A 27,710-nucleotide genomic window follows, 5' to 3' on the forward strand; every position below is an offset into this window, starting at 1 on the left:
CACGTGCTTAAAACACAGGTGAACGATCGACTGGGTCAACATTAGCCTTGTGTAACCTAAGATTGCGGCCTAAGGTAGTCACGAGGGGTTTCTGTAACTGTGAGGTGCCCCTTTGTTACGTCAGCCAAGGTGTCACACACCTTAAGACAATGGTGCACAACCGGTGAACAGGTAAGCACAGGTTTTACTGTTATTTCGTTGCTTAACTCTTTGCAATCAGATCATATACATTTGTGCACTTAAGTCTTTATCACTGGAGTAACAAGAATGTACATTGATCACACCCCTATTGCTGCTGGTGATACTTTTATAGTAAGAGATTACAAATTTGCATTGAGGAATATATAGTAACATTAAGCTAAGTTAGTTAGTTTACATACTCTCGTGATGTGAGGGACTTTTTCATATCTTGAAAACACTCAATTCTGTTCTAGATAATGTTGCAACCAATGTATTCACTATAGTACATGGTAAGAACCATTACCCAGGACCAGTTATGCATTATATCATTGAATATTGGGGGGATTTAACCGAGGTAATGTGAAGCCTGAAGGTAAGTAGTAAATAAGTAAGTAAACCTTTATAGGGGTAACATTATAAGGTATATGAATGTATGTTGTACGTTGTATCATTCTAATTCTCATTGCTGTGTTTTACAGGATCGGAGTCCAGTAAGGTACCAATAGATAGCTGAGTGCCAAGTTTTGCCACTTAGACTGTCAACTTTCTGACTTAGGACTACTGAAGCACAAGTAAGTAGCACAAAAAATAACAATGCAGGCTTGGACACAGTTCAAGCTTCTTCTGTGGAAGAACTACCTTCTTCAGAAGAGGAAAAAGATTGTCACAATTTTCGAGATCGGACTGCCGGCGCTGTTCGCCTTGATCCTGGTGTTTGTCCGCCGTGACGTCCAGTCGACCACGCAGACAACTCCGATATATTATCCCGAATTTACCATCGATAAACTACCAGATGATCTCTTTGGCCCATGGGAGGTAGCATATTCACCTAACAACACTGCAGTCAAGACTGTCATGGACATCGTGGCAGCCAGGCTACAAGTACAAGGTTAGTACCAATACTTCCATGTGCATCTTTTTCACCTTGCGTTTCGGATCTAGTGGTCATTTCCTTTCAATGTGTTTGTCATTTATGACTGTAATTTTTGGCCATAACATCTAAACTTAGAGCTTCAGTTGCTTCAGTAAGCTTACCTAAGAAGTAAATCAGAATACAGATGTTTCTTTTTTTCCCAAACACAGTTCGAGGATTCAAGAACGAAACGTTTTTAGAGACGTATGTCCACAACGCGATGGAGAAAGAGGCAGAACTGCAGACAAAAGTGCTTGGAGGGGTCGCTTTTATCAACAACTTTCCAGACGAAACAACCATACCCGACGATATTATTTACAAGGTGAGATATGTGCATTAAGATACTGGACTCTTATTAATATAGTCAATGGTATTATGTAGAAACCATCCAGGTCCAGCAATACTAGATTTTTCCGACTTACAAATATCGCTCATGTTATTTCATGTACGTAATAGGATATATCTCCAGCAGGGGCAGGTTTCCAGTTCTTGTTCTTCTTGTTCTTGTTTGCGCACTACACCCCTTGATCCGGGTAAAGCGTTCAGGGGTAGAAGTGCACTTATTGGTGCTTCCTAAGGTGGTTTGCGACGTCCAGTCAAAACTTTTCCAGATTTGTTACTGTCCTTTTGTCCTAATTTAACCAACCAATCAGCAGTTACCTCACAGTGGACAATGGCGAAGGGATGTTGTCGATTTCACACTTTAAGATAAAAACTAAAGGAAGCCATTTTCAGTACAAAGGTCAGGTTGGTTAAATCTGCACCAATAGCTTCAGCCTTTGTTCTTGACAAGTGACAGACACATTCCAAAAACAGGTCTTTTTTCAAAAATAAACTGTACTTATTAACAATTTGATTTCAAAGATCATTTGAATATAGGTCACTGACTTCCCTTTTAGTGCAAAAATCTAATTAGCTTAGTTCCAAAGGTCCTCACAGTACATAAGCTGCGTCAGTAACACCACACAGTTGATAAACAATGTGGTTAAAGTTTAGCCACATGGAGCTTTCTCAACACTTTCAGAAGCTGAAAACCAGTTTCTTTGTTTGTTTGTGAATTTAATTATTCACGAGGAATTAGAATTGTCCTGCAGGCCACTTTTAATGGAACCTGGGTCACGAGGGAGGAGGCTAAGTTCAAACAAACAACAAGAAAAAACAAGTTACACATTGTCATCAAATTTCACACACGTAACACATTTATTTTATTTTCTGTTGGGATTATATCTATACAACCATACTAGTACATGTACATGTATAAAGTCTGAGCAAATTTATTAATTCATTTTATCTCAAGACAATTGTTGTCCGTAACTCAAAGTCATAGCCATTCCAGGGTCAAAATCAATAAAGTTCAAAAGTTGTAGATTTCAGATGTCAATAAATTACATGAGGCATGCATCTCAAGGCCACGTTAAACTGCTGTGGCATTGATACATGCCTTATGTCAGCTGGTAGTGTGTTGTAGTAATTTGTGTCTCTGAATGCAAATGTTTTTGATGCAGATTCGTCTGAGGTACAGTCCCCGAGCTGGCAATGAGGGACCAATGGTCAACATGTTCAACCAAGACAAGGACTGGAAAACTCAGTACATGTTCAAGTTCCTCCAGACTGTCGGACCAAGGAACAAGGATGACGTGGAGGGAGGGTCCCCAGGTAAAAATACATCTACTAGTAGTCACTTTATCAACATATATACATGATATAGCAAGATAAAAGATTTGTGACAATGAACATCGCAACATATATTGCCCTGCTACAGGACCTTCCAGGCTACAACTTCCTCTTTATTGACATAACATTACATGATGTACCAAGTAAAGAAATGCTGATACATGTACCATCTAGATTTTCTTCTTTTCTTATGTACATTGGTTATGCATACTTGCAAATCTTTTGGGCCATAACTTAATGATACTGTACAATAAATTTAAAAATCTGTATCCAAGAATGCTCCAATACCAATTCATACGTGTGCACCTCACACTTGTATTATGCTTGATTAAGAATTGCTGAAATTCTTTTTCGTGCAAAGCTTGAGGTTGCGTGGTTGCTGAAAACACAAGATTACAGTCATAACCTCTTTTTGCTCTTCCCCTTAACATTTTCTAACATTCTTTTTTCCACCCAGGCTACTACAGAGAAGGTTTCCTGGCCATCCAACACACTGTTGATATTTCCCTGGCTGAGGCTCGTGGTGCAAACACCAGCAGTATTGATATCCGAATGCAGCGATTCCCTTACCCCCCTTACGTGGACGACAGGTTCGTGTTGGTGATTCAGCAGCAGCTGGGGCAGGTCTTAATGCTGAGCTTTGTCTACACCGTCTTAAACATCGTCAAGATCCTTGTACACGAGAAGGAACGCAAACTCAAGGTACGAGGAGGAAACCTCGTTATGTTGATTTTTGTGACAGATGAATGTAGGTTTTTTTTCCTAAAGAAAAATAATCATTGTTACCAGCTTGAAGTTGAACTCATATATCATAGATGACCACAGCTGATAATGATAGCTTCCAGTAACATACATATGCCAGGTTACTTGTGTGTTTTGGAGATTTCTAGTGCAGCACCTGCAAACCATCTTAAGTGTTAATATGTAAGAGTGCATTGTACTGGAGGACATTGCACTGGTAATCTCAAAGACACATTTTTCAGGGTGGCAGATATATATATGTAACCTGGTGGAAATATATTAGTTTGACAATATTATCATCAACTGTTCTCTCACTATGTGTATCGCCTCACTTTTCCTTGTATACATTGAGCTGCAGTGATATATTGTCATGGAAAATAAACAAACTTTGACAAATTTGTGAACCCTCCATGCAGGAGTCGATGAAGATGATGGGTCTGAACGGCTATCTCCACTGGATCTCCTGGTTTGTGAAGGAGTTCCTGTTCCTGATGATCACCATGGCCCTGTTCACCATACTCATCTGTGTCAAGGTGAGGTCTTTCTCATGGCCCTGTTCACCATACTCGTCTGTGTCAAGGTGAGGTCTTTCTCATGGCCCTGTTCACCATACTCATCTGTGTTAAGGTGAGGTCTTTCTCATCAGACATGGAAAATCCATGGCCCTGTTCACCATACTCGTCTGTGTCAAGGTGAGGTCTTTCTCATGGCCCTGTTCACCATACTCATCTGTGTCAAGGTGAGGTCTTTCTCATCAGACATGGAAAATCTGTCCATCTGTTTGTTTGTTTGTTTATTTTATTTCATTTACCTGGGGGTTACATATCGCCTGTAATGGCGTTTTTCAATGTGCCCTGGGGGGCAATCCCCACATTGTTCAAACTTGAATACATAGGATAACAAAAATAACAGAAACTGTAATCAAATAATAATACAAGGTAAATTTAACTAAATGCTTCGAAATACTAACTTGTTACAACTGTTTTCAAATAACAAAATGTAGAAAACAACAATATAACGGGGGGTGACCAAACATCGGACGTTTTTTTACGCGCTGGAACTCACGGCGCTCCATTGCTGGTTGCCAGAGAATGGTCATGTTTTAATGAATGGATTTTTAACACATTCATCTAAAGACCATACTTGGACAAGAAATGTATTCATACTGTTCATGGGCCCTTCATGCTCCGCGTTACATGCGGAAGACGCTGTGAGACATCTTCGCGAATGTACCTTCTGATTTAGTGCTACGCCAGATAGTGTGCCTAACTTATTACGCTTTGGTAATTTTGCTCTCTTCGGAAGTTTGTGATGAAGTTAGGGAAATGTAAATAAGGCTTGAAGTCCGCTATATTCTAGCTTTCTTTTGACCGGAAAATTTTGACTGTGTGCACTTCTCACGTCATGTGAGAAGGACTATATCTAGCGCATCCCACGGGAAATAGGCTACTACGCGGCCCGACGTACGTATTGAATGCGGCCCGACTTACGAAATCATTACGAAAAAACGACACCGCTTACATCAACAATACTCCGTCTACTTATTGGGAAATATATTCGGCATCTCTGTATTCAGTTTCCTTTTCATAGACGGTACCAATCACATGTTAGAGCGTAACAAAACTGTGCGTTGAATCGTTCCGCCACCATCGCGGCCCAAAAAAAATGGCGGGAAAACTACGTCGTCAGACGACAGCTATGTTTACGTTGTTTTTCTTTGGTCGGTTTTCTTCTCAACAAACACTTAAAGACCCAAATTTTTAGTGTTTTATGAAGTAATTTTTCTTATGTGTATGATAGCTGTGTGACTTATGTATCTGCTTGGCACAGGTTGTATATTTAGGTGCCAGGCCGTCTAGCTACGCAGTGACCCTCTACTTAGCACTACCATCATTATTGTCAAAATACTACTTTTCGACAAAACAAGAAATGAATATGCACACATATGTTTTGAATGTAAATGACAATTATGTGCATGAACTTGGGTTATTTACCTTCCTTATCAGCATAGTCATTGGACACAAACACGGCGTACTTATGCAAAATAAGATCAGTAAAAAATATGTGCGATGTTAGGGCGCGTGCGATGGTAGGGCGCCCCCCGTTAACATAGAAAAAATAGAATAACATCAGAAAAGAAAGGACTAGAACGGAATTTGCATATCAATGTTTGGCAGAGAGGCAGTGGACATTATATAGTTGTTTAAAATGTGGAAGTGATCTGGCTGATTTGAGATGTTGATCTTAACTTCTTTAGCCTACAGTATTTTGTGTGTGCTATTTTGACTGACAAAAAGATACAGACAAAGAACACAACAGTTACTGTAAGCACTTCAAAATCTTCAAGGGGAGGCAAAGCTAACTGTATTTCTTGGTAACTAGAAATGTCCTCAAATGACACCTTTTGATATGTTCATTTATGCTACTTTGACAAATGGGAATTTGCACCTTGTACTCTCAGACTGGTTTATTGCTGAGTTGCATTGTAGGAATTGTGCATTTTTGTCATACTGTCTATAAGGAGGTCCTAGAGCTAAGCTGACTGATACGTTGGGAAGCCCAAAAGTGGAATGATAATGTCGTCTAGAAAATGTTTAATTGAGATTCCTATTTTTTCCATTTTTTTTAGTTCTGGCCACAGGGAAGGGTAGTCCAACAGACTGATCCTAGCATCATATTGGTCTACCTGACGTTGTTTGCCATCTCCACGATTTGCTTCTGTTTTGCCATCTCTGTCTTCTTCTCAAAAGGTTAGTTAAGAGCTTTTTTGTGTCATTATGTTGGTTGCTTTGTGAGTTTGCTCTATAACTTTAACATACCTCTTACGTAGATCATCAAATGTATTCAGGAAACTGCAATTGGAGTGTTATTTTGCATTCGTTCTCATTTCTTCTCATTTCTTTAGTTATTTTAACCCAATTAGACACAAGGTCTTTTCTGGCTTCCAATACAGATCTAAATGTACCTACCAATAGGATGAATTTATCAGTACTTTCTTTTTTGAAGAGACCAGAAATATCACTACATACATGAAAAGAATCAATTTAAGACAAGTTAGATTTGTTTTGTATCGAATTCTGCTTTGCAATCAGTAGTTTTTGTCTGATTTTTTTTTTCAGCAAACACTGGGTCAATCGTGGCAGGCGTCCTGTACTTCATGACGTTCGTTCCGTTCTACTTCATCACGAACCTGTACGACCAGATGACCTGGCACCAGAAGATGGCGTCCTGCCTCCTCAGTAACACCGGCATGGCCATGGGGGGCCAGGTCATCGGCATGTTCGAGGGGACAGGTAAACTAGAACATTCAGACAGCTTAAATAACAACGCTTCAACTAGCCTGGAGTCCAGCCTTGTTAGCTTTGGCCCGCTCCCAACAACTTAAGGACATTGGGAGCGGACCAAAGCCAACATGGCTAGACTCCAGGCCAGACTTCAACTGCAGTTGTTACCATTATTAGTTACTCCATATTTTTTCAAACAGAATTATATAGCTATTGCACGGACTTGAGCAAACTCAACTTTTAATAACATTCTTTTGATTTATCATGTTGGTGAATAATTTATTATGGTCTTGTTTTGATAGACACTATATGCAACGTGGACAGGTTTTATGTTAATTTGAAATATTCCAGCTATTTCAATTAAAGCACTATGAACAGCAGACCACCGGTTAAAAACGTTAGCCCGCCCCAAGGATGATGACTGTTCTAAATATGTTCACATTGAGTTGGTAACGACAGGTGGGATTTAAACCCTCTACCTTCCAGTTCAGAAGCGGAGGCACTACTTCACACAATACAAGATGACCAGCTAACACTTTCTGTTTTATCTGTTCATTCTCTCAGGCGCAGGCGTGCAGTGGTCAACGATCAACACAGGCGTGTCTGTGGACGATGACTTCACCATGCTGCATGTGTTCCTGATGCTGATACTGGACAGTGTGCTGTACTGTATGGTTGCCTGGTACATAGAGGCTGTATTTCCTGGTGACTACGGAGTGCCTCAGCCCTGGTACTTCCCTGTACTGGTGAGTCCTGCACGTTGATTAAATGTTAAATGATATAGAGGAATCAACACAGTCATTTTACTTGTCCTTGGTGCTGAAAACTCTGTTTACCTCGGATTTCCCTTAACCTGTCAGATGTTGCTGTCTTGGTAGTCCTTTGTTAACAAATGTTACAGTATGTAACAGTTGTAGATATTCACTTGTATGATAAGGACTAATCCATTTTGAAAGGTTTGGGCGGTAGTCCTGGAAAAGAAATTAGAACAATGACAATGTTGAGTGGCTCATAGTCTCATAGACATGGGCACATTATGATTAGAAGGAAAAGAAGGAGGTGGAAATCTTAGTTTTAATATCTACTCCTGAGTAATATACATGTATATGAAATGTATGTAGTCCATAGAAAAGCTTAATCAACTGGACATGACTGTACTTGCACCTGAGGAAGTTGGAAAAAAAGCACAGATCTGATACATAACAGTTTTAGAACTTCTATGGAGGACCAGAAACTGTGTGTTGAAATGCTGTTTTTATCAGATATTGCCAAGTCCAAATTCAGCCCTAAATTCCATCATATAACCATTAACGTCTAGTTCACAAGTCTTTTAGTTAACCTCCGTTAACATCTGTCCTACCCCCATGCAGCGTTCTTACTGGTGTGGCTCCAACAAGTCTGACTTTGTTGATGAGGACGACAACGAGACCACGCCTCTTCTGTCTGGAGAAAAACACAGTGATAACCAGGGGGAGTATTTTGAGATAAACCCAGCTAATCTCAAAGCCGGGGTCAGGATCAGGAACCTTAGGAAGGTAAGCTTTGTGACAGATTATTAGTAACTCTTCTATGTTTTCTAATTGCTTGTATACATTAATAAGCTCTATCTCAGTCTACAGATAAAGATATAGAGAAATAGATACAAAAACTGGACACAAAAACATAAAGCCTAAAAGGATGTCTAATAAGAACCTGCCCAACACTTTGTACCTTACCTGTCCCTGGTGCTGAAAGCGTTATTAGCTTTAGATTTTCACTTTCATTAACTAACAATTTTCTTTTCATTGCTATGGTGGTTTCATGTGATTTATCATGTTTATGAAATTTAAATATATTGCTACATTATCAAGAGGTTTCTTGAGTAAATTGCCTTATTTATTCATTACAGCTTTCAATAATACTTACATATCTTATAGAAAGTAAAAGGAGCACCTCTTGAATTAGGCCAACGAAATTGATTTCATGTATTATCATTGTACGCTAGATAATACGGAGTTTGTGCTTTTGTGGACGGCAAATTTCAAATTATGATGATGGCAGGCATGATTTTATGATTGATGAAGTGAGAGTTGAGCGTAAAATTCCATGTTGAAGTCAATTTCAATTTTTTCCCCCACTCGTGTCATTTCAGACCTTTGGGACAGGTAAGAAGAAGAAGACTGCTGTTGGAGGGATCACCATGGACATGTACGAGGGGCAGATTACAGCGCTGCTGGGGCACAACGGAGCAGGGAAGACAACAACCATGTCCATGCTTACAGGTGGGGTACTGGACTCAGAGCTCTGATTTCTTATTCTATCAACAAAAATTTGTTAGAGCCAAAAGAAACTACGAGGAAAACTGCTTTCATGCATTTGAAATTGTTTGTAATTGAACAGGAGTTAACATGGTCTAGACATATCACTATACATGTATATGTAGACATCAAGTAGAAGTAGATTTAAGTGTGTCCATTTTAACATTTTCCTAAATGGCATTGATTACTGCTATAAATGTGTCCCATTTCACACTGACTGTCATTCACCAAATTGTGACTCTTTCATTTTAAGATGTCCACTGACTGATGAAAGAACTCTAGCTTGTAAGACAGATTTAGTCAACCTTGATGCTGACCAAATGAAAAATGATTTTATCTTCCAGGTCTGTTCCCCCCAAGCGGAGGCACTGCGCTGGTTAACGGCTACGACATCAGGTACAACATGCCGTCCATCCGGCAGAGCCTGGGCCTGTGTCCGCAGCACGACATTCTGTACGATGACCTGACTGTGGAAGAGCATCTCTACTTCTTTGCCAAGGTGATAATTTTTTAGTTGCAAGTAAACTAGTTTCAAGTTATGGGACTTTCATAAATAAATGCATTCCACTGTCATAAGAGAGGCTTGCACCTGTATTTCCTACCTATGGTGTCATTTTCCATTTTGGTGGTATGTAGTATTGAAGTTGACAGATTAGCTATAGTGTTTCTTTTGTTTACTTACCAGGATAATTACCTGAATCAGGAGAAGTTCATAATCTTTTCATGCAAAAGAGACATTTATCATAGAAAACTTTGCAAGATTTGATTTACATTATACCATACATTTTTGTACAGGTACAATATTTATATTGTATTTGCAGATTTAGTATACTTATCATCAAAAGAACAGGTCGCAAGAATTGCACTCCTGAACTTAAATTTTTCACTCTCTTGCAGCTGAAGGGCTTTTCTCATGACAAAGTTCAAGATGAGATTAACAAGATGATTGCTGCCATGAAGCTGGAGGATAAACGACACGTCAAGACCAGCGCGCTGTCTGGGGGCATGAAGAGAAAACTGTCCGTTGGTATCGCGCTGTGTGCAAACTCCAAGGTCAGTTCAACAGCATAGTTGACATGTAAAAAGTTAAGTCATATGCTTCTGATATGCATTGTTTTTCTTCCTAAGCTATACTGTGAATTCAATGTTATTTTGAAATTATTTTTAGAGAGGGGTTTTGTATGATGTGAAAAATTGGTTAAGAAAGAACAAGATAAGCTGAGGAAAATATTCTCTGAAACATTATTGATCTGGAAAGGAATGGACACCAACATTTTCACACAACTCCATCTTCCTGATTCATCCTGAGAATAAGAGTTAATCACTCAGTAATACATAATAGCCAACTAAGCATTTGTTACAGCATCTTACGTACATCCTACTCCTACAGATCGTGTTGCTAGATGAGCCGACTTCCGGGATGGACCCCGCGGCGCGCAGGGCCACGTGGGATCTGCTGCAGAACCACCGGCGCAACCGGACTATCCTCCTCACCACCCACCACATGGACGAGGCCGACCTGCTGGGGGACAGGATCGCCATCATGTCCGGCGGCACGCTCAGGTGCTGCGGATCCAGTCTCTTCCTCAAGAACAAGTATGGTATGTACCAAGTACTCAAAAGACTTAGTATGTACTGTCTGTTCCACAATGTACCCTTCACTTTTTTTCTCCTGTGAATTATGTCTTACTTATCACCATCTGCTTTTTCTGGTTGGAAGGTAAATGAAAAACATTACAAACATGACAGTGATGTTTCTTACAACATGTCAGTTTATTGTATTTCTTGTTCATGAACTGTTTTTGTCTGAAACAACTGAACTTTGTCATCAGCTGACTTTTGAAAATTTTATAAAATTGGTTGGTTTTAACTCACGTCTGTCCTTGTTTTACAATCCAGGTGTTGGCTATCACATGGTCATAGTCAAGCAACCAAGCTGCCATGTGTCAGCTGTGTCGAAGGTCGTCAAAGCCCACATTCCTCACGCCAAGATGGAGAGTAATGTGGGCGCGGAACTGTCCTACATCCTTCCCACGGAGAGCTCAGCTAAGTTCGAGGCTCTTTTTACAGAGATCGAGGAGAGGAAAGAGGAACTTGGCATCGATGGTTATGGAGCATCCATTACAACTATGGAGGAGGTGTTCCTGAAGTAAGGGATGATAGTTGTCTTTGAATTTCCATTTAGTTTCATCATTAGCTACAAATTGTGAAACTTTTGCAGTGGTTTTATTTGTCGGTAGCGGGGAAAATTAGTCTTTTTACAATGTTTCAAATTTGCTGTGGAAACAATTCTAAAGTACTGTGAGTAGGCATAGAAGGGAGTCGTATTCACAATGTTGTGAATTACTGTGCACAAAAATAAAACCACAAAAAGATTTCCATGGTTTACACTTACAGTACTTACTATGTATTAGTCTTTAAGAAACTATACGGACATGCACACTGATAGGAATGAATATGAGTCATTTCCATACGCAATTCCTGTAGCTGGAGTAAGTCTTAGAATACATGCATGTTGCCATGTGTTCCTGACTCACTAAATGTTGTGATTTTGCACTGCTACAGGGTTGGAGGGGACTCGGATCCTGACATTGACAAGCACCTTCACAGAGTCACAGAGAGCTATGACAGCATGTCCTGTTCCCCCTCCCCTACCGTCTCCCCTGTGGCTAACGGCACGGCGGTCCCCGCTGCTGCAAATGGGTCCGCCATGATCAATGGCTCTGTCCCTACCCCCCTAGGGGAAGACGACATTGAGGCCCAGTTGTTGCCTCTTGGTGAGTTTGACTCATCCTTAACTCCTGGTGAGTGCACGTGGTGGTGGTGGTAGGCTTTTGCATGCCTTCTGTAGACTAGAGTTCCTAATGTCTCTTGCATGCAGAATAATATACCAGGAGTAATTAGAAAAGATGCAGTTTTCTTTACTTCTCTTGTCTGTGGAGTAGATAACTGAGCCAAAAATTCACAAGAAACTTCAGACGGCACTTTATAATGATGTTCTAACACACTCATAACTATTGCCATTTATACTTAAGGTCCTCCCCTTTCCTACCGACTCAGGTAATCTGAAGAGGAACACAGGCACACGGCTGTACATGCAGCAGTTCTACGCCATGTTCTTGAAGCACATGCTGCACTCCTGGAGGAACATCTGGGTCTTCGTCATCCAGTTTGGCATCCCCCTTCTCTACACAGCCTTCTCACTCATCGTAGCTAAGACATATCCTGGACCACAGGTCTGTACACAGGCGCATAGCCAGGGCTGTCTCTAGCTTTAGATTTTTTCCTGTCCCGCTCATTGTTTGGGAGCCAATGTTGTCAGTTTTTGTTTTTGAATTTGTCATTATAAGCTTACACTTTCATCAATTTCATACCAAGAAATTTGAATTTTGGGGACGGATGGGGTTAAATTTTTGTTCATCCTTATTTTTGTAAGTATAGGAAGAAGGCCACATCATTGCCAGCTTGATAACAGGTTTTGTATGATTGTTGTTTCTCCACAGGATTCCCCACCTTTGAACCTGACAACTGCACCGTACGGTCCAAACGAATCTCCCTTCACCGCTGGCATCAATCCGAGTAACGCAACGATGGGGCTCGCTCAACTCTACGCATCACAGTTTGCCGGAACCCCCACCACACCCTCAAACATCAGCGACTCTTCCATCTGGGACAAACCACCCAACATGACTGAATACCTGGTGGACTTGAGAAGGAAGAGAAATGACTACGTGTATCACAGCGTGCTTGTTGCAAGCTCATTTCAGAGTGAGAATAACTCCGCAACTGGTAATATAAAAGCGACAGCGCTCTTCAACAACATGCCGTACCATACACCAGCACAGACTCTGGTGACGCTGGACAACGCCATTCTGAAGTATTTGTTGGGAGAGAGTTTCTCAGTGAAGACGATCAACCACCCGATGCCCAGGACAGTACAGGACACAGCCACGGACCAACTCTCCACGTTAGTTTCTTGTCCTGTTCTGATTTAGCCTTAACGACTGCAGATTATTCCAGTAAATGTAGTTGGGAACGTTAGGTTTGTGACTATACTTGATTTGATAAAATGTGTCAATTAAAGACAGAAAAAAGAGTTAAGCAAACATTTTTATGAAGTCTTGTTACTGATGTAAAGCACTTGCCGTGGATTGAACATATCTAATACTGTAAATGCAGAAATGTTCGTGGGGATTTGATTTCGTGGTAGGGAGAAAATGGAGTGTTTGCAGTGGGTTGATCAACAATAGTTATCAGCACTACAGTAACACTCCGTAACACAATGGAGTGGCTTTTTGCTGTGGTTTAAGGTCGCAGTAAAGAGTTCACCACAAAAACCACGAAAATAAAACCACCGCACGAACATCTCTGCATTTACAGTATGTTACAAAAGTAGAAAAATTGAATTGTGATAACCTTGCTAGCCATAACTTTGTAATGGTTGCAGAATACCCTTTGTGTGAAAGGTGTCAGTGGATGATATGACAATTCTTCTCCTCCAGAGGGATCACAGCCTTTGCCATTGCCTTCAACATGGTGTTTGGGATGTCCTCCCTGGCTGCAAGCTTCGTCCTCTTCATCGTGCGTGAGCGTGCCACCAAGGCCAAGCACATCCAGTTTGTGAGTGGTGTTCACAGCTTGACGTTCTGGTTCTCCACCTTTGCTTGGGACATCATGAACTTCATGGTTCCCTGTCTGCTGATCCTGATTCTGTTGTGGGGATTTGACGTGAAGGCGTATGTGGAAGATGGGAGAGTGGGTGAGTAAGACATTACAATAGAAGAAAAATGTGTTTTCAGGTGTTTTAAGAATGTTTCTTTTGTTAAACATTGAGTCATATTTTGATGTTTGGGGATTCTCTAACATACCATACATTTGTACAACATGAATGCTTTTGGGTAAAATCTAATGGCAAAATAGAATTGTTTGATGACATCACTGTCTATTATTATGGTAAACTAAAAGTGTTAATGACATCACTGTCGTATCTAAACTTAACTTAGAGCAAATCTAAAAATTTTAAGTTATTTACAAACTTTTAAGTTGTACCTTAATTTTGAGATATCTTCTAAGTCCTCAGACAATTAATAATTTAGACATCAATAGAATTGTTTGATGACATCACTGTCATGTTGTAACATGTATGTCTAATAGCAATTTTCATCCAATGGCAAAATAGAATTGTTTGATGACGTCACTGTCTACCATTATGGCAAAAACTGTTCATGACAATCACTGTCGTCTCTAAACTTAAATCTCTGAAAGCAAATCTAAAAATTTTAAGTTATTTACAAATTTTTTAAGTTGTACAGTAATTTTGAGATATCTTCTAAGAGACCTGAGACAGTTGATGATTTAGACATCTTTCCTTGTTTTTGTTCCAGCCATGATTTTGCTGCTGTTCTTCCTGTACGGCTGGGCCATGATCCCCATGATGTACCTGGCATCCTTCCTCTTCACTGTCCCCTCCACTGGCTTCGTACGTCTCACCATGTTCAACATCATAGCGGGGGTGGCCACCATGCTGGCTGTGGGTGAGTACCAGACTGAGTGTTGAATAGTGCGTACCGGTAACTGTACCGTAAAAATTGATTAGGTACAGGTCCAAAATACCAGATCATGAAGTACCAGTACTGTACCGATATGGATTTACACCAAGTATGTGCTTATTTTGTGACTTATCTCCTGATGACCTCGTGGCCTCATGCAACACCAAACGTGACCAAAGGGATACCTTGGAACAGCGTAACTAAACTGGGAGTTTTGATAGCAAGGCCAAGGGAATATGGCGGTAGGAAACCTAGCTACATGTATGTTCTTTGAATAAAGAGACTGACAAGTTGTAAATAGTTTGTTTATGTTTCTGTCATTATTGAAGTTCAGAAAAACACATAAACCTCTGTACCTGTACCTATACCTGATGTCACGTTAAGGTACGCAGCACTAGTGTAGAACCATGGGTTTCATGGGTGGAGTTAGTTGACAGTATATCATACTTAGCATTGAATGACAATGACAGTGATCTTTATTGCATGTATCACATGTGTCGATAAGAGTAGGGATCCATCACGGTGTGAGTGAATCAAGTAAATCTTTCCGAATGATGCGGGTTGTAATCTTAAGTACAAACCTGGTAAGGCGAATTACTGGGTATGCAATACAAAAAAACAATCAAAGAAACAAATACATGTAAGCATGTTCATGCCCAATGGGCTAAAAACACAAAGTCACTGACTAAGTTGGAAAGTTGGTTCAACTTTGTCTGTTACACAAGTAAAAAGAATCATAACATGGCCAGCATTCGGGTTTAGTAACTTTGCTCTTTGCTTTATGCAAGCCAGCATCAATCATCTGTGCAGAACTTTTAAAAATTTTGAAAATTTATTTGGCTTGCCCTACATCAAATCAAGGAGGTTTTATTGATCAAATGATTTTAAAGTGATATTATTGGGTAACACACCTGTTTTGTTTTATCCAGGAATCCTTGCCATTCCTGGCCTGGACTTGGAAGACATCTCCAAAGGTCTGTCCTGGGGCTTCTCTGTCCTACCCAACTACTGCCTAGGCCAGGCCATTGCAGACTTTGGGAGTAACTACCAGGTTGTGTCTCTGTGCACTCAAAATCCCATCACTGAGGCCATTTGCAAAGACTTTAGTAAGTAACTCACTCCACAGGTGGTTCTATTGCTATTTCATTCTTTTGACATCCTATACTCTAAATTGTATTTTGCACACCTCTCTTTCAACTTATTCCTAATGAGACCAATTACTAGACTGTCTTGTGGTAGTACTTATTTGCATACAATTGATACTAGGTTAAACTTACAACAATCAATCAGTAGAGTACACTGTAACTTCATATGTGGCATGTTGCTGACATCCATGTGTTATAGACATCCTTTCCATAGTGAATATATTTTTCATGTTGACAGCAACCTTTGAAATATTTTATACAGTAGTCACTTGAAACGAATAGCAACAGTCATTCTGTGAAGGCTTTATATACTATAACCTATATTTGAATAATCTTTGTCCTGACAGATGTGACTTGGACCACCAACTACCTACAGTGGGAGAGGAACGGTATCGGTCGCTTCCTGGTGTTCATGGCGTGGGAGGGGGTCTTCTTCTTCGGTCTCCTGTTCCTGGTGGAATCCAACCTACTGAGGCAGTTCTGGTACTTCATTAGGTAGGGAATTCTCATCATTAGTCATCAAGCCTAACTTTTACATTTACATAATTTTCAGGCTATATAGATCGATCCTGATTGTCCATAGCAATATTAATTAGCGGTTCAACCAATGACAGTTGTTGCATGTCTGTCAAATATTTACATTCTTATGTTTTTATCTTTCATTTCTAACTTTTGATGGAGGTGGGCGGGGTATGTAATTGGTCTATTTCCAGGAACCGTTGTCACAGATAAGGTGGAATGCTACATTTGAGGTGGAATTTATTATCTGCTTTTTGTACAAATCCTTGAAGTATGCAACTCACTGCATGATTTTTCTGTGTTACCAGACCCAAGAAGACACCAACTCTTATCAGTTCAGATGGAAAGTACAATATCCAGGATGATGAAGATGTTGCTAGGGAACGGACCCGCATCAACAACACACCCCTCAGGCAGCTCTTCTCAACAGATGCCCTCATTCTGAAGGAACTCAGGAAGGTTGGAATTAATCGTTACTAAGACTAAGTACTCTTCTTCCCATGCAATGCCTTAAGTACACTGTGCTATTGCATTGGAATTAAAAAGCATATGACATACATGTAGTTCAATTTAATGGAGTTTTGTAAAACAAGCTCATGCCAAAGGCCAAGCAACCTGAAAGATATTTGAAATATTTATTTAACGTTGTTTGCCCCATCTTTTGAACTATTCAATTCCCATCATAGGGAAAAACCTTACTTCAGTATTGTATGATCCGACCTGAAAATACAGGTTCAACATGTTATAGTGAAAATACATATAACCGATAATAAATCTAAAACCAATTGTAAATCTGTACGACATTTTTAATGTCGAAGGTCTAAGTGTTAGTAGTATATCTATCATGACCATACATTTCCAGATTTACAATGAGTACAGCTCAGAGCCACTTGTTGCAGTAGAAGGGTCCTCCCTGGGGATTCCGCTTGGGGAGACCTTTGGGCTGCTGGGAATCAACGGGGCGGGGAAGACTACCACGTTCAAGATGCTGACGGGCGACGAGACCATCACGGCGGGAACGGCGTACGTGGCAGGTCACAACATCAAGGACGACATCAAAAGGGTAATACTGAATATTCCTTTTTAGACAAGTTGTTGTGACATTTTTGACATGAACCATCAATGGAGGATGAACAGTATGTCACTTCTCCTGCTAATCATTTTTTTGTAAGGACCAAACACCTGTTCAGTTTTGACCTGCTGAAGTAGTGGTTCAGTTTTGACCTGTTGTACATTGTAGCTTGGGCCAATTACCTCATATGCACATATTATTTATTGAATAAGTGACACTGATTTGCTCCTGGGACAGGCCCAAATTCTTTTGATAGACACCTTAGAATGGGACAAATATAAATGCAATCTGGAGAGAAATTGTGAACAACATCACACTTCCATTAAGGTTATGTGACTTAGGCTTTGGGTCATTTCAACTTAAAAAGGATCAGAGGACTGATCCAAAGCTTGTGAATGGTAAGCACTTAACTTTGTGTACAGAAATAGCATACAAACTCTCTACAGTGTCAATTACAACCACATATGAACCTTTATTCAAACTCTATGATTTACAACTTACACTGCTTACCCACAGGTCCAGCAGCTGATAGGCTACTGCCCGCAGTTTGATGCCCTGATTGACCAGATGACCGGCAGGGAGACCCTGTACATGTTCGCTCGGCTCAGGGGCGTGCCTGAGGACAACATCAAACCTGTGGTGGACGACCTCCTGCAGGCACTGATGATAGAGGAACATGCCGACAAGCTGACCAAGGCTTATAGGTCATATACATAACCTCCATTAACATTAACCGACAGGTTACAGTGGGCTTGAGATATCTCTAGTGCAGTACCCCCCAGGTATTCCCACTGGGACGTTGGGTTGGAGATCTGTTTGGATGTATCTTTTCAAGATGGCAGAATTAGATGGTGGAATTATGTTAGTAGATGTTATGATGTAGCTAGTCTATTTTACAATGATCAATCCTCACAGTGTTAAGTAGATCAGTATCTGATTTCCAAATGAATGGGAAGGCTGATTTTAAAAGCACATGTACATTAATAAATATTTGAAGAGCTGATCTAATCACCCTGACGTTGAAGTTGGAAGACATGGGCCGAATAGATTACATGCAGCATAATGATAATGACACTTTGAGAGTTGAAATATTAGTATAGGATAGAAGTCTGCAGTATATCATAGACAGAACTGGATGCACTACAACACCCATTTACTGTGATGATAAATAAAATAATCTTTGGTAACATCACTGCTTAATAGCGACAGGTACAAATGTAGATTGTGAATCCTTTTCCTGGGATACTCGGATTACTAACATGTGAAGTTACATGTACTAATATGTTTCTCACCATGTTCCAGTGGTGGCAACAAGAGGAAGTTGAGCACTGCCATTGCGCTGGTGGGAGACCCTCCCATCGTGTTTCTGGACGAGCCCACCACGGGGATGGACCCTGTGGCCAGGAGGATGCTATGGGACTCCCTGTGCCAGGTGCGCCAGGCCGGCAGGTGTATCGTCATCACTTCTCACAGGTGAGTTTGGAAGCCAATAATAGCCAATGGTGTAAACAGCCTTTTGGCATAACATACCACCATACACTGTTGATTGCAGTAGAATTTTAACACTTCCACCAGGTGACCTTTGTACATCATGTTTAGGTCTCATTTTTAAACAATCTTAAATGTATAAGTTGTCAATATTTGTAGCAGCCTTTTGTTATTTTTTTATGCATGAGTCCCAGTCCTCAGCTTAGCAACTGGGCTGTCAGTTAATACCTGACAGGATGCTGTCAGCGTTGAGATTGAGATCAGGAATTTTACTTTGTTAAAAAGACTCACTCTGTACACCACACTCCTTGCAGTATGGAGGAGTGTGAAGCCCTCTGCACCTGTCTTGCCATCATGGTGAACGGACAGTTCAAGTGTCTGGGCAGCACCCAGCACCTGAAGTCCAGGTTTGGAGAGGGGTACATGCTCATCGCCAAGGTGGCCTGTAACACTCCTGAGGAGGAGAGACAGAACATCTTGCCACTTAAAGACTTCATAGAGGAGAACTTCCCAGGTACTGATATTTTTGTCATTTTTGTTCGTTCTTGTTATCAATTGTTATACTTAACGTTATCCCAAAGATAGAGTTCGACTTTCCTCAGAATCTCCATCTCCAAAGCACTGTGATTTTAATTTTATTATCAATGCTAGGAATAAGTTTCACAGATGTAAAGGTCCACATTTTTATACTCATCATAATCATACAATTACAAATGTTTGTTTTTTCTTAATCAATCTCAATTTAAGCTGTTTTGACTTAAATTCACTTTTTGTCTAAGAATGAAAAATATATCCTTCCTTCATACTAGTACATCATCACATTACTCTGAATGATTTTGACATTAATTTTCTGACTGACATTATCTCCCCCCCCTCCCCACTATAGGGAGTATCCTGAAGGACGAGCACTACGGTATGGTTCACTACCACGTCAAGGACCGCTCCCTGACTTGGGCCCATGTGTTTGGCACCATGGAACGGGCCAAGACCAGGTTTAACATCGAGGACTACCTGGTCAGCCAGACCTCGCTGGAACAGGTGTTCCTCAACTTTGCCAAGTGGCAGAGACAGACAGATGAGTAGCAGACTGAATGATGATGAAATCAAAACTGAAGCATGAAGAAACACCACTATTATTCTCATTACACTTTTAGATAGAATTTTTTGACTTTCAACTATTCTTATCTCAGTGAACTATCTTCTCAGCCAGTGATCTATTTCAATCAAAAGAAAATGATGGCAGTGGAATATTTTGTGCTTAGATGAACAAATGGCCGTGTTTTGTGTACTATCATCAGTGGTGAATAACTGGTACAGAAGTAGCCTGGGCCCGGTCTCTGGGGGTCGGCTTAGGGGTGTTTTACCGGGCCCAGTCTGCTTTATTGAACCGTTTCTGATAGCCTGTCTACTTAGCTGCCTTTCCACTTCCGCTCCCACTCTACTTCCGCTGCCACCCTACTTTCGCCGCTGCCTACGTGGATGGCAAGCTAATTTAGTCCAAGGCCGTAAACCAACACCCCGAGCGAGCTAATCTGTCTGGGCGGGCGGGGGTCACTCCCAATGCCGTAGAGATATAAAGATGCACACAAAAACTATAACTTGAAATATATAATTTACTTTCACTGAACCCTGAAGAGTTTTCTATCATAAAATGATTGCATTGAGCACTTGTCAGATGTAATGTCTGCAATATAGATCTTGGAGTGCGAGCATAAAAATGAAATTGTTGCACAATCACAAAGAGATTTAATGTTGACCCTTTAATCTTACTTTATCATATGCTGTAACAGTAAAAGCTTTTAACTTGTGTGTAATCAGAATTTTGATATTGTCTATCTTATTTTAGTCCCTATGTAATATTTCAATTCAGAATATCATATGATTGCAGTATGAGTTCAACTTGACAGAACTAATGTTTCCAAAAAAAGTTTTTTTTAATTGTTTACTTCATTTGCTAAGCAACAACAAAATGCAACACTTGACCGTAGATCGTTTTGCTTGTCCATATAGTGCAGTTTACTTGAAAGAAAGGCATCTTTTAAGGGTTAACTGAAATGTACACGTCAGGCTTTTTCAACAGTTGTAACAGTCTAGTCTTTGGTGATGTGTCATGTTTTACTTAGTTGTATGTTTAACTTAAAAGTCAAAATTGAACTTTCCCCCATTCTCATCTCAAATTGCTTTACAGCTGCTATTACATTTTATGAAAATCAACTTTTCAAAACTTAATTGTAAATCAAATAACATTGTGACCTGCAACTACGTACATTCGTGCATGTAGCCTGCCCTGAATAGATAGAAATATTATTATAATGTATCTATATCTAAAATTGTTGTTTATATTGTTAACAGTCATGTAAGAAAATCAAATGACTTACTACAGATGTACACATTTAAAATGCATAGTCTCCTGGTGAGGCTTATTTTAAGATGTAAATAAAGAAATTGAATGGAAAATATGTGATAAAAATATCTGGAAAAGATTTAATGACAAAGATGTACAAATTGTGTCTTGTTTAGAATATTTGGGAGTTTATATCACAGCACGTAAATAAACCAACAGGTGAAATACACACCTTATTTTGTCTGTGGAATCATTTTGTAATTTAGGGATCAGACATTCCTAGTTTTAATGATGTTCATGCAACCAGACCATGTCAAGGGACCTAAATATTGCCTCAGCTGACATTGCTAGAATACATTAGGACAAGGGATGGAATGTCTTTATTGATGTTTTATTAACAGTGCTCTCTGGGGAAAACTCTAGGGAGACAGCTAGCATACTCTTCAGTAACTTAGCTACTTTACAAACTCCACATTTTCTACCTGCAAGCATACAGAAAAGTTCTTTCTATAATAGTTACAAGATTTTTAGGTCTCCTATTCGGATAACAAACCAGTAGTCAAGTGTTACAGTGCATCATGTACATGTATCCCAAATGTGACTCACTATTTGTAGCAAACGAACACAGTGTAGCCTGACTCAATAAAGTGGTTGACTTAAGTTATGCCTCCATATCCCATATGAGGGGAAAATAATCCCAGGCAATGTTAAGTTTGTCCACACAGCCAATTGGAATCTGATAAACAGATATCAAGATTGACGGAATTTGATAAATATAAAGCAGGCTTATTTACAGGGTCAACATCACCAGTTTATAATTGGAAGAGCTTAAACTGTGCATAGTAAAGATAACATTACCACATCTACATGTACAAACAGACCAATATTTCTATTCCATCTATGCTGCCTGGATTTCAAACGTCTCCACCTCCTCCCTGAGATGGTCGATGAAGTTGTTGACCTCGGACACGCGGAGACGGTTGCGTTTAACCTCCTCCTCGTTGTGTACGCGCTCCATCAGCGCAGCCAGCCAGTTGTTGGCCCGAGTGATGATGTCATCTTCCTTGTTGTCGATCTTCAGCAGGTGGAGGTCATGCGATGCACCAACTGCGTTTGTGATGGTGTCTTTGTCCACAAAGAGCTGGAGAGAAAAGTCATCAATGAATCTTTTTCTGATATCCTCTGCCTTAGTGATGCACATGTTTTATGATTGGCTTGAGGCATCTTCTTTGATTTCCAGTCCCTATTCCAGGTGTCTGACATTGTGCAATGTCATAAGTCTAACATTAGATATGAAGTCACATTTACTTGCAAGTTCTTGTACGGCCTCCGTCGGTCAATATTGCCCATGGTAAAGCACATCAGGCCTACATGTACAGCATCGGCTATGGCTAACTATTTCAAAAATGATAGTGTTACCCTTCAAGTATGGTGTCTGTTGTTCAAGTACTATATCATAGAAAATCTTTACTAATTGGAGATGTACTTAAGTGAGTCAAATTTAATGAAATATTCTAGATTGTCTTCTTTTCTAATTTTATGTTTGAAAAAGAGGTCCTACCATTCTGACATCATCAGGTAGTTCATCATCCAGCTCATTCTTCACCATCTTCTCCAGGGTTACTATGGCAACCTCCAGCAGCTTCTCATTGTGTGTGTTCTCAAGGTCACGACACTGAGAGATCGTAAGCTTATGTTAAGGAAAGCTACATTGTAGTTTTAATATCATGTACAGAAAAACATATAGTGCTGTGAATTGTCACTGAAGGTTAGACATACAGGTAATAAGATACGCCAAATACCAGTTGTAGTTACTCGAGTAACTGGATAAGATTTGGACTGTTCTGTGATTTGTATCAAGACAAGTTTTTTACACTTATTAAACAAGGTTTTTGAACAATTGTTTCATGTAAATTCACTTCATAGATGACCATTACCACAGTAGACAACACAGACAGAGATTTGTAAAAATGCAGACTCTAGATATATATGGTATAACCAGGTCAATGAAAGGATATAGTGCTTGAACATTCTCCACGAAGGTAGAGACCATATCAGCCATGTTCCGCTCAAACTCCTTGATGGTATCCTGAGAGGGCACAAAGCAACATTGTTTGAAAAAAAGCACAGCTCTACAAGAATGTTTTGTTATCCTTATGGCCTTAGATAGCCTTGCAACTGACAATAAGTGTGAATATTGTTCATACATTTGTACAACATTATTTAATCTCACAAAGATAAAGAAGAAAAATGATAGCTAGTTTGAATAGCCAGTTTGGGTGGCAGTAGCATGATGTTCCAAAGAGAGATACAGAAACACTGTGCTTAGCTTTCTATATAATAGTAGTTTCATACCTCTAACTGGTCCACCAGTTGCATCTCCAAGGCCATGAGGCTGTCCCACAACTTGTCAATCTCCTTGTTGTGCTGCTCCAGAGAGGTGTCAATGTGCCCTTGGTCACTACTCTGTGCCAGCTCAGCGAACATCTACAGGGAGACAATCACAGTAATCAGTCAGTTTGTCAGGAAAAGCAATACATTTCTTGACTGCCCACAATTATACTTGCAACCTATCCAATTACAGCTGGTGTGACAAAGAAGATTTTGATGCACATTTGGTACAGACAAAACATCAACCCGCAAAAAAGACTTCACACAAGCCAGCTACATTTAAATCTTAATTTGAGTAGTTAGTTCACTCTTTATACTGGAGTGAGAAAAACAGAACTATTTTGCTGAATGTACCTTTCTCCGATACTCATTGAAATCATTGATCTTCCTCATGCCCATGTTTCTGTTGTCCTCCTTAGCTTCGTCCACGGCAGTCTGGAAGCCGCTGACTTCATCCCCGCGTCTCTGGTGTTCCTTCAGACCGTACTCAAATATCTGCTGGCAGATCGCCGTGTACTTGTCTTTGTAGGTGGGGCAAGAATTAAGGAACAACCCAATGAAAGATGATCCCATTTTATCTGCTAGAAAGTGCTTTACAAACTTCTCTTAACAGAAACAGTGGCAATGCCCTCTTTAAAAAATTGAGGCCTTTTTTTTAATCTCACATTAAATCTCGCTTTAACTATATAACCTGTATTTTGTGTACTTTCCTTGAACCCATCTTATGCACAAGAGGGTCCTTTCACTTCCCTCCCTTTGATTAGAACTGATATTCCTGCCCTAATTAGTTGATATGTACATGATCGAGTTCTAAAGTTCACAGTAGTAAAGGATATCCAGTGAGAAGTTCATCCACCCCTGGGAGTAGAGCCAGTTTGGGTCCCTCAGTGTCATCAGCGAACATGGAGTCAAACAGAGCAGAACCATTCAAGTTCTCCACATAGGCACCCTAAAGGGGGATAGAGATGGGAGAACTGTTAGAGTGCTGAAACATCTGCTGTTCTTAAAGACTACAAAGAAGACAGTCAATACAAACACTTCAAAAGGTTCAAATAAACTTTGACATTGTGTCCTTCCTATTGAGAATGAATCACAAAGAAAGTACAAAGATGTACTCTTTAGTGCTGTGCATGATTGTGCACTCATGTACGTCTTTGAGTCTAACAAGTTAAAACACAAACGTTTAACAGCATGCTACTTTGTGTATGATGTTACTTGCTGAGAACTTACATACGACAAGAATAATGATAATAAAATTAATTCATTTTTCTCTGATCTGTGGAAGCAGTTACACAGTTACACTTGTACTTTTCAAGTGTAAGCACATGTATATGAAGCATAATGTTCCTCTAACCTTGTGCAAGTTGAATTCTGCCTCCTTGGCCTCCTGGTCCTCAATCCTCTTCCTTGCTTGTTCCTCATTGTGCTCCAGCTGCTGGATGGGGTATGTGTACTGCTCGTTGGCTGCTGCCCTCTGTAATAAAAAAATAACATACATGTAAGATGATTTTGATTGGTCAACTCAGAACTAACCACATGATTTTTTTTAAGCTACTCATTATGATTGGTCTCTGCTGTTCATGTGATTTCTTTAGGTCTATGAATGCATCCTATGCCTGAAATCTACTTTTTGTCTAAGTGTATTGAATTACATAACTTGAAAAAAAAAGAAATTATGAAAACAATATCATACCCTTCTTTTGCAAGTAAGTGAAATGATTATCTCTGATTGGCCATTAATTTGTTCAACCACCTGTATCATTCTAACTTACGGTGTTTTCATCGATCAGCCTGTAGTCCAGGAACTGCAGGGTCGGTAGGTAGGCGATGACGTAGTGTTTGAAGTTGGGATCATCGCAGAAAGGATTCCCACTCAGGTTCAGAGTCTTCAGCTGTTTGAATCTTCTCAGGTAGATCAGCTGGATGATAACAAAATTAACAAAATTCTGGTTTTAACAGGATGAAATGACGATAAAAACAGATGGTATGTATTACAATGAAACACTAGCATCATTGTGATATGGCTTTGTTTGAAGACTGAGATTAGCTGGAACAAGTTTTGTCACTAATGCTTAGAATTCAAAATGCAAATGTTCATATACTGCATTATTCCTGAGACAAATTCCTGGCATAGATAAGACATGTTTAAGCCACTGAGCACTTGGAAAGTACACTATTATTGTCAAGACTTTATATAACAAATGGTATGTGAATGGAATGGAATGCAGGCAAACTTACTTTTTTCACTTTTTTCAAAGTGAATGCAAGCAAATTTACTTTTTATTACTTTTTCAAACTTAAACATTTTAATGTTATTCTGTTGATTTGTAAAAAATACATTTTCCAGCTGGTCCAGCTCATTGTTGCCCACAGACAGAACGTGCAGGTCCACCAGGGCGTCCATGTTCTCTATGCAGGAGATCTTGTTGTTGTACAGGGTCAGGTCTCGAATCTTTGTCAGCTTGTCCAGACCCTCAATCACCTCAATGTTGTTGAAGGAGAGGTCTACACAATATGAGACAAGAACAAAGGATGTTCTGTGGGACAATATATCATGGTACCATCATAGGATTTCTGCTAAGAAATAATTATAATTACTTGTAATATGTGCAGTTTAAAAGAATGCTACAAGGACAATTGCTCTAAAATTGAATAACTTTTTTTCTGAGAAAAGGGCCTGCCCATTCAAAACTTTTCTAGTATATCTTTCAAGCACCAACAAATCTTGCCTTGCCTCCTTGGTGGATGAAACAAGTTTTTCTTGTAGCTTATTGTTATTATCTTGGATGTTGGAATTAATACATGAATATTTGTTTAATATACAGTGGTCAAATACAACAGACGAAATACTGACCCAGCCAGACCAGGTTGACTAGTGCATCCATCCCCTCAATCTTCTCTATAATGTTGTTGTCCATTTGCAGCTTGGTTAGACTGGTGAACCTCCACAGGTTGTCTATCTTCAGAATGTCTGTAGGTTCAAGGTTGTTTGATAACATGTTACATCAATTTGGGTGTTTTCAATTCTTATTAATATGTAGGTTTGACTCCACTTACGCTGCTCTAAAATGTATTGTCTAAGAAGTTACCAAAAGACTGTTTGTTCAGCATTCAAAAGATGCATTTGAAGATAGGCATAGGTTGTTATTCCTTTTTTAATTATACATAGAATATTTATCACACATCACAGAGTCATAAAATGTCTGTTAAGATCTGACTGTCACTACAGGAACCTTTTCTTTAGAAATGAATCATAGATTGTTATATGTTTATTTTTTTCTATTTGCATGTATGTCTTTGCTGGGTCGATGTACCTGAATTAAAGACATTCTATCAATCTATCAATTTTCACACAGACGCTCACTTTTGAAGTCTAGTCTGAGAGACAGCACATCTGCGAAGTCGATGCCCTCCTGTTTGGCGATGCGGCCAGCCTCATCCCTCGGACCCTGCTCCTCCACAGCCTTCTGCAGCATCTCCTCATCGATGACCGCGGGCTCGACCGTGTCGTACAGCCGGCTCATGGTGGCGGTGTACGCGGATCCGCACTAGTTTACAACAAATTCTTAAACGCCTGCGAAGAATTTCGAGAATAAAGAAATTTCAACATTGTGACAATTGTGCAATCATTCTTATCTGAGCAGTGATACAGATTTCTTTGCATTCAGCTACAGTAACTGAACTGTCTAATGGTACTTAAACGATCTTCAGTGGTTTGATAAAAAAGGGAACTCAATTGCCTTATCAATGGAAAACATTGCCAGGTTGATAAGAATAGCCTTGGTTTCTCCCAACGTCTTGGCACAATGTAAATACATGTAGCAACTTTATTTAAATTTGTAATTAATCAAAACAACACATTGGTTCAACGGCTCGCCCCTCCCCCACAACCATTTTGAGAAGAGCTACGTCTTTCATTATGGTAAGAAATACCTGGATCACAATCTCATATAGGGCCACATTCCCTACAAAGACAAATTCACTGTCAAACCTGTAAAAAAGCAACTGGAGCGACAATAATATGTCAAACTCTGCCCAAATCCGTTCGCTGCTCTCCGACCCACCAAAACAAGTTTCAAAATGGCGCCGTTGTCTAGCAACTGGTAACCTCTG

At 39.9% G+C, this 27,710-nt stretch overlaps 2 protein-coding genes across 3 annotated transcripts; one reads left to right on the top strand and one right to left on the bottom strand.

The window, feature by feature from the left end:
* On the top strand, positions 1 to 21,432 carry LOC136440638 (phospholipid-transporting ATPase ABCA3-like). 2 transcript variants are annotated; one of them, XM_066436712.1, is made up of 28 exons: positions 1 to 171; positions 660 to 1,069; positions 1,264 to 1,415; positions 2,599 to 2,749; positions 3,225 to 3,469; positions 3,925 to 4,041; positions 6,138 to 6,258; positions 6,628 to 6,801; positions 7,357 to 7,538; positions 8,163 to 8,327; positions 8,924 to 9,053; positions 9,434 to 9,588; positions 9,987 to 10,142; positions 10,480 to 10,690; positions 10,989 to 11,238; positions 11,655 to 11,893; positions 12,150 to 12,325; positions 12,593 to 13,056; positions 13,592 to 13,848; positions 14,474 to 14,623; positions 15,568 to 15,744; positions 16,131 to 16,278; positions 16,611 to 16,761; positions 17,165 to 17,365; positions 17,891 to 18,078; positions 18,677 to 18,847; positions 19,177 to 19,376; positions 19,749 to 21,432. In XM_066436712.1, exons 2-28 carry the CDS (start codon positions 775 to 777, stop codon positions 19,943 to 19,945), a joined length of 5,223 nt encoding a protein of 1,740 aa, XP_066292809.1. In that variant the 5' UTR covers positions 1 to 171; positions 660 to 774; the 3' UTR covers positions 19,946 to 21,432. The 2 variants fall into 2 exon arrangements, with proteins under 2 accessions (XP_066292809.1, XP_066292810.1); XM_066436713.1 differs by having other exon boundaries at positions 2 to 171; positions 11,655 to 11,866.
* On the bottom strand, positions 21,324 to 27,686 carry LOC136440641 (dynein regulatory complex subunit 3-like). The gene is made up of 12 exons (XM_066436728.1): positions 27,589 to 27,686; positions 26,962 to 27,171; positions 26,452 to 26,568; positions 25,936 to 26,102; positions 25,370 to 25,516; positions 24,952 to 25,071; positions 24,434 to 24,546; positions 23,952 to 24,126; positions 23,562 to 23,693; positions 23,225 to 23,295; positions 22,768 to 22,891; positions 21,324 to 22,347 (listed from the first exon to the last, which is right to left on the bottom strand). Exons 2-12 carry the CDS (start codon positions 27,119 to 27,121, stop codon positions 22,105 to 22,107), a joined length of 1,569 nt encoding a protein of 522 aa, XP_066292825.1. The 5' UTR covers positions 27,122 to 27,171; positions 27,589 to 27,686; the 3' UTR covers positions 21,324 to 22,104.
* Between the last annotated feature and the right edge of the window lie 24 nt (positions 27,687 to 27,710).

This window comes from Branchiostoma lanceolatum, chromosome 8 (assembly GCF_035083965.1).
Source record: "Branchiostoma lanceolatum isolate klBraLanc5 chromosome 8, klBraLanc5.hap2, whole genome shotgun sequence".
Taxonomy (NCBI): Eukaryota; Metazoa; Chordata; class Leptocardii; order Amphioxiformes; family Branchiostomatidae; genus Branchiostoma; species Branchiostoma lanceolatum.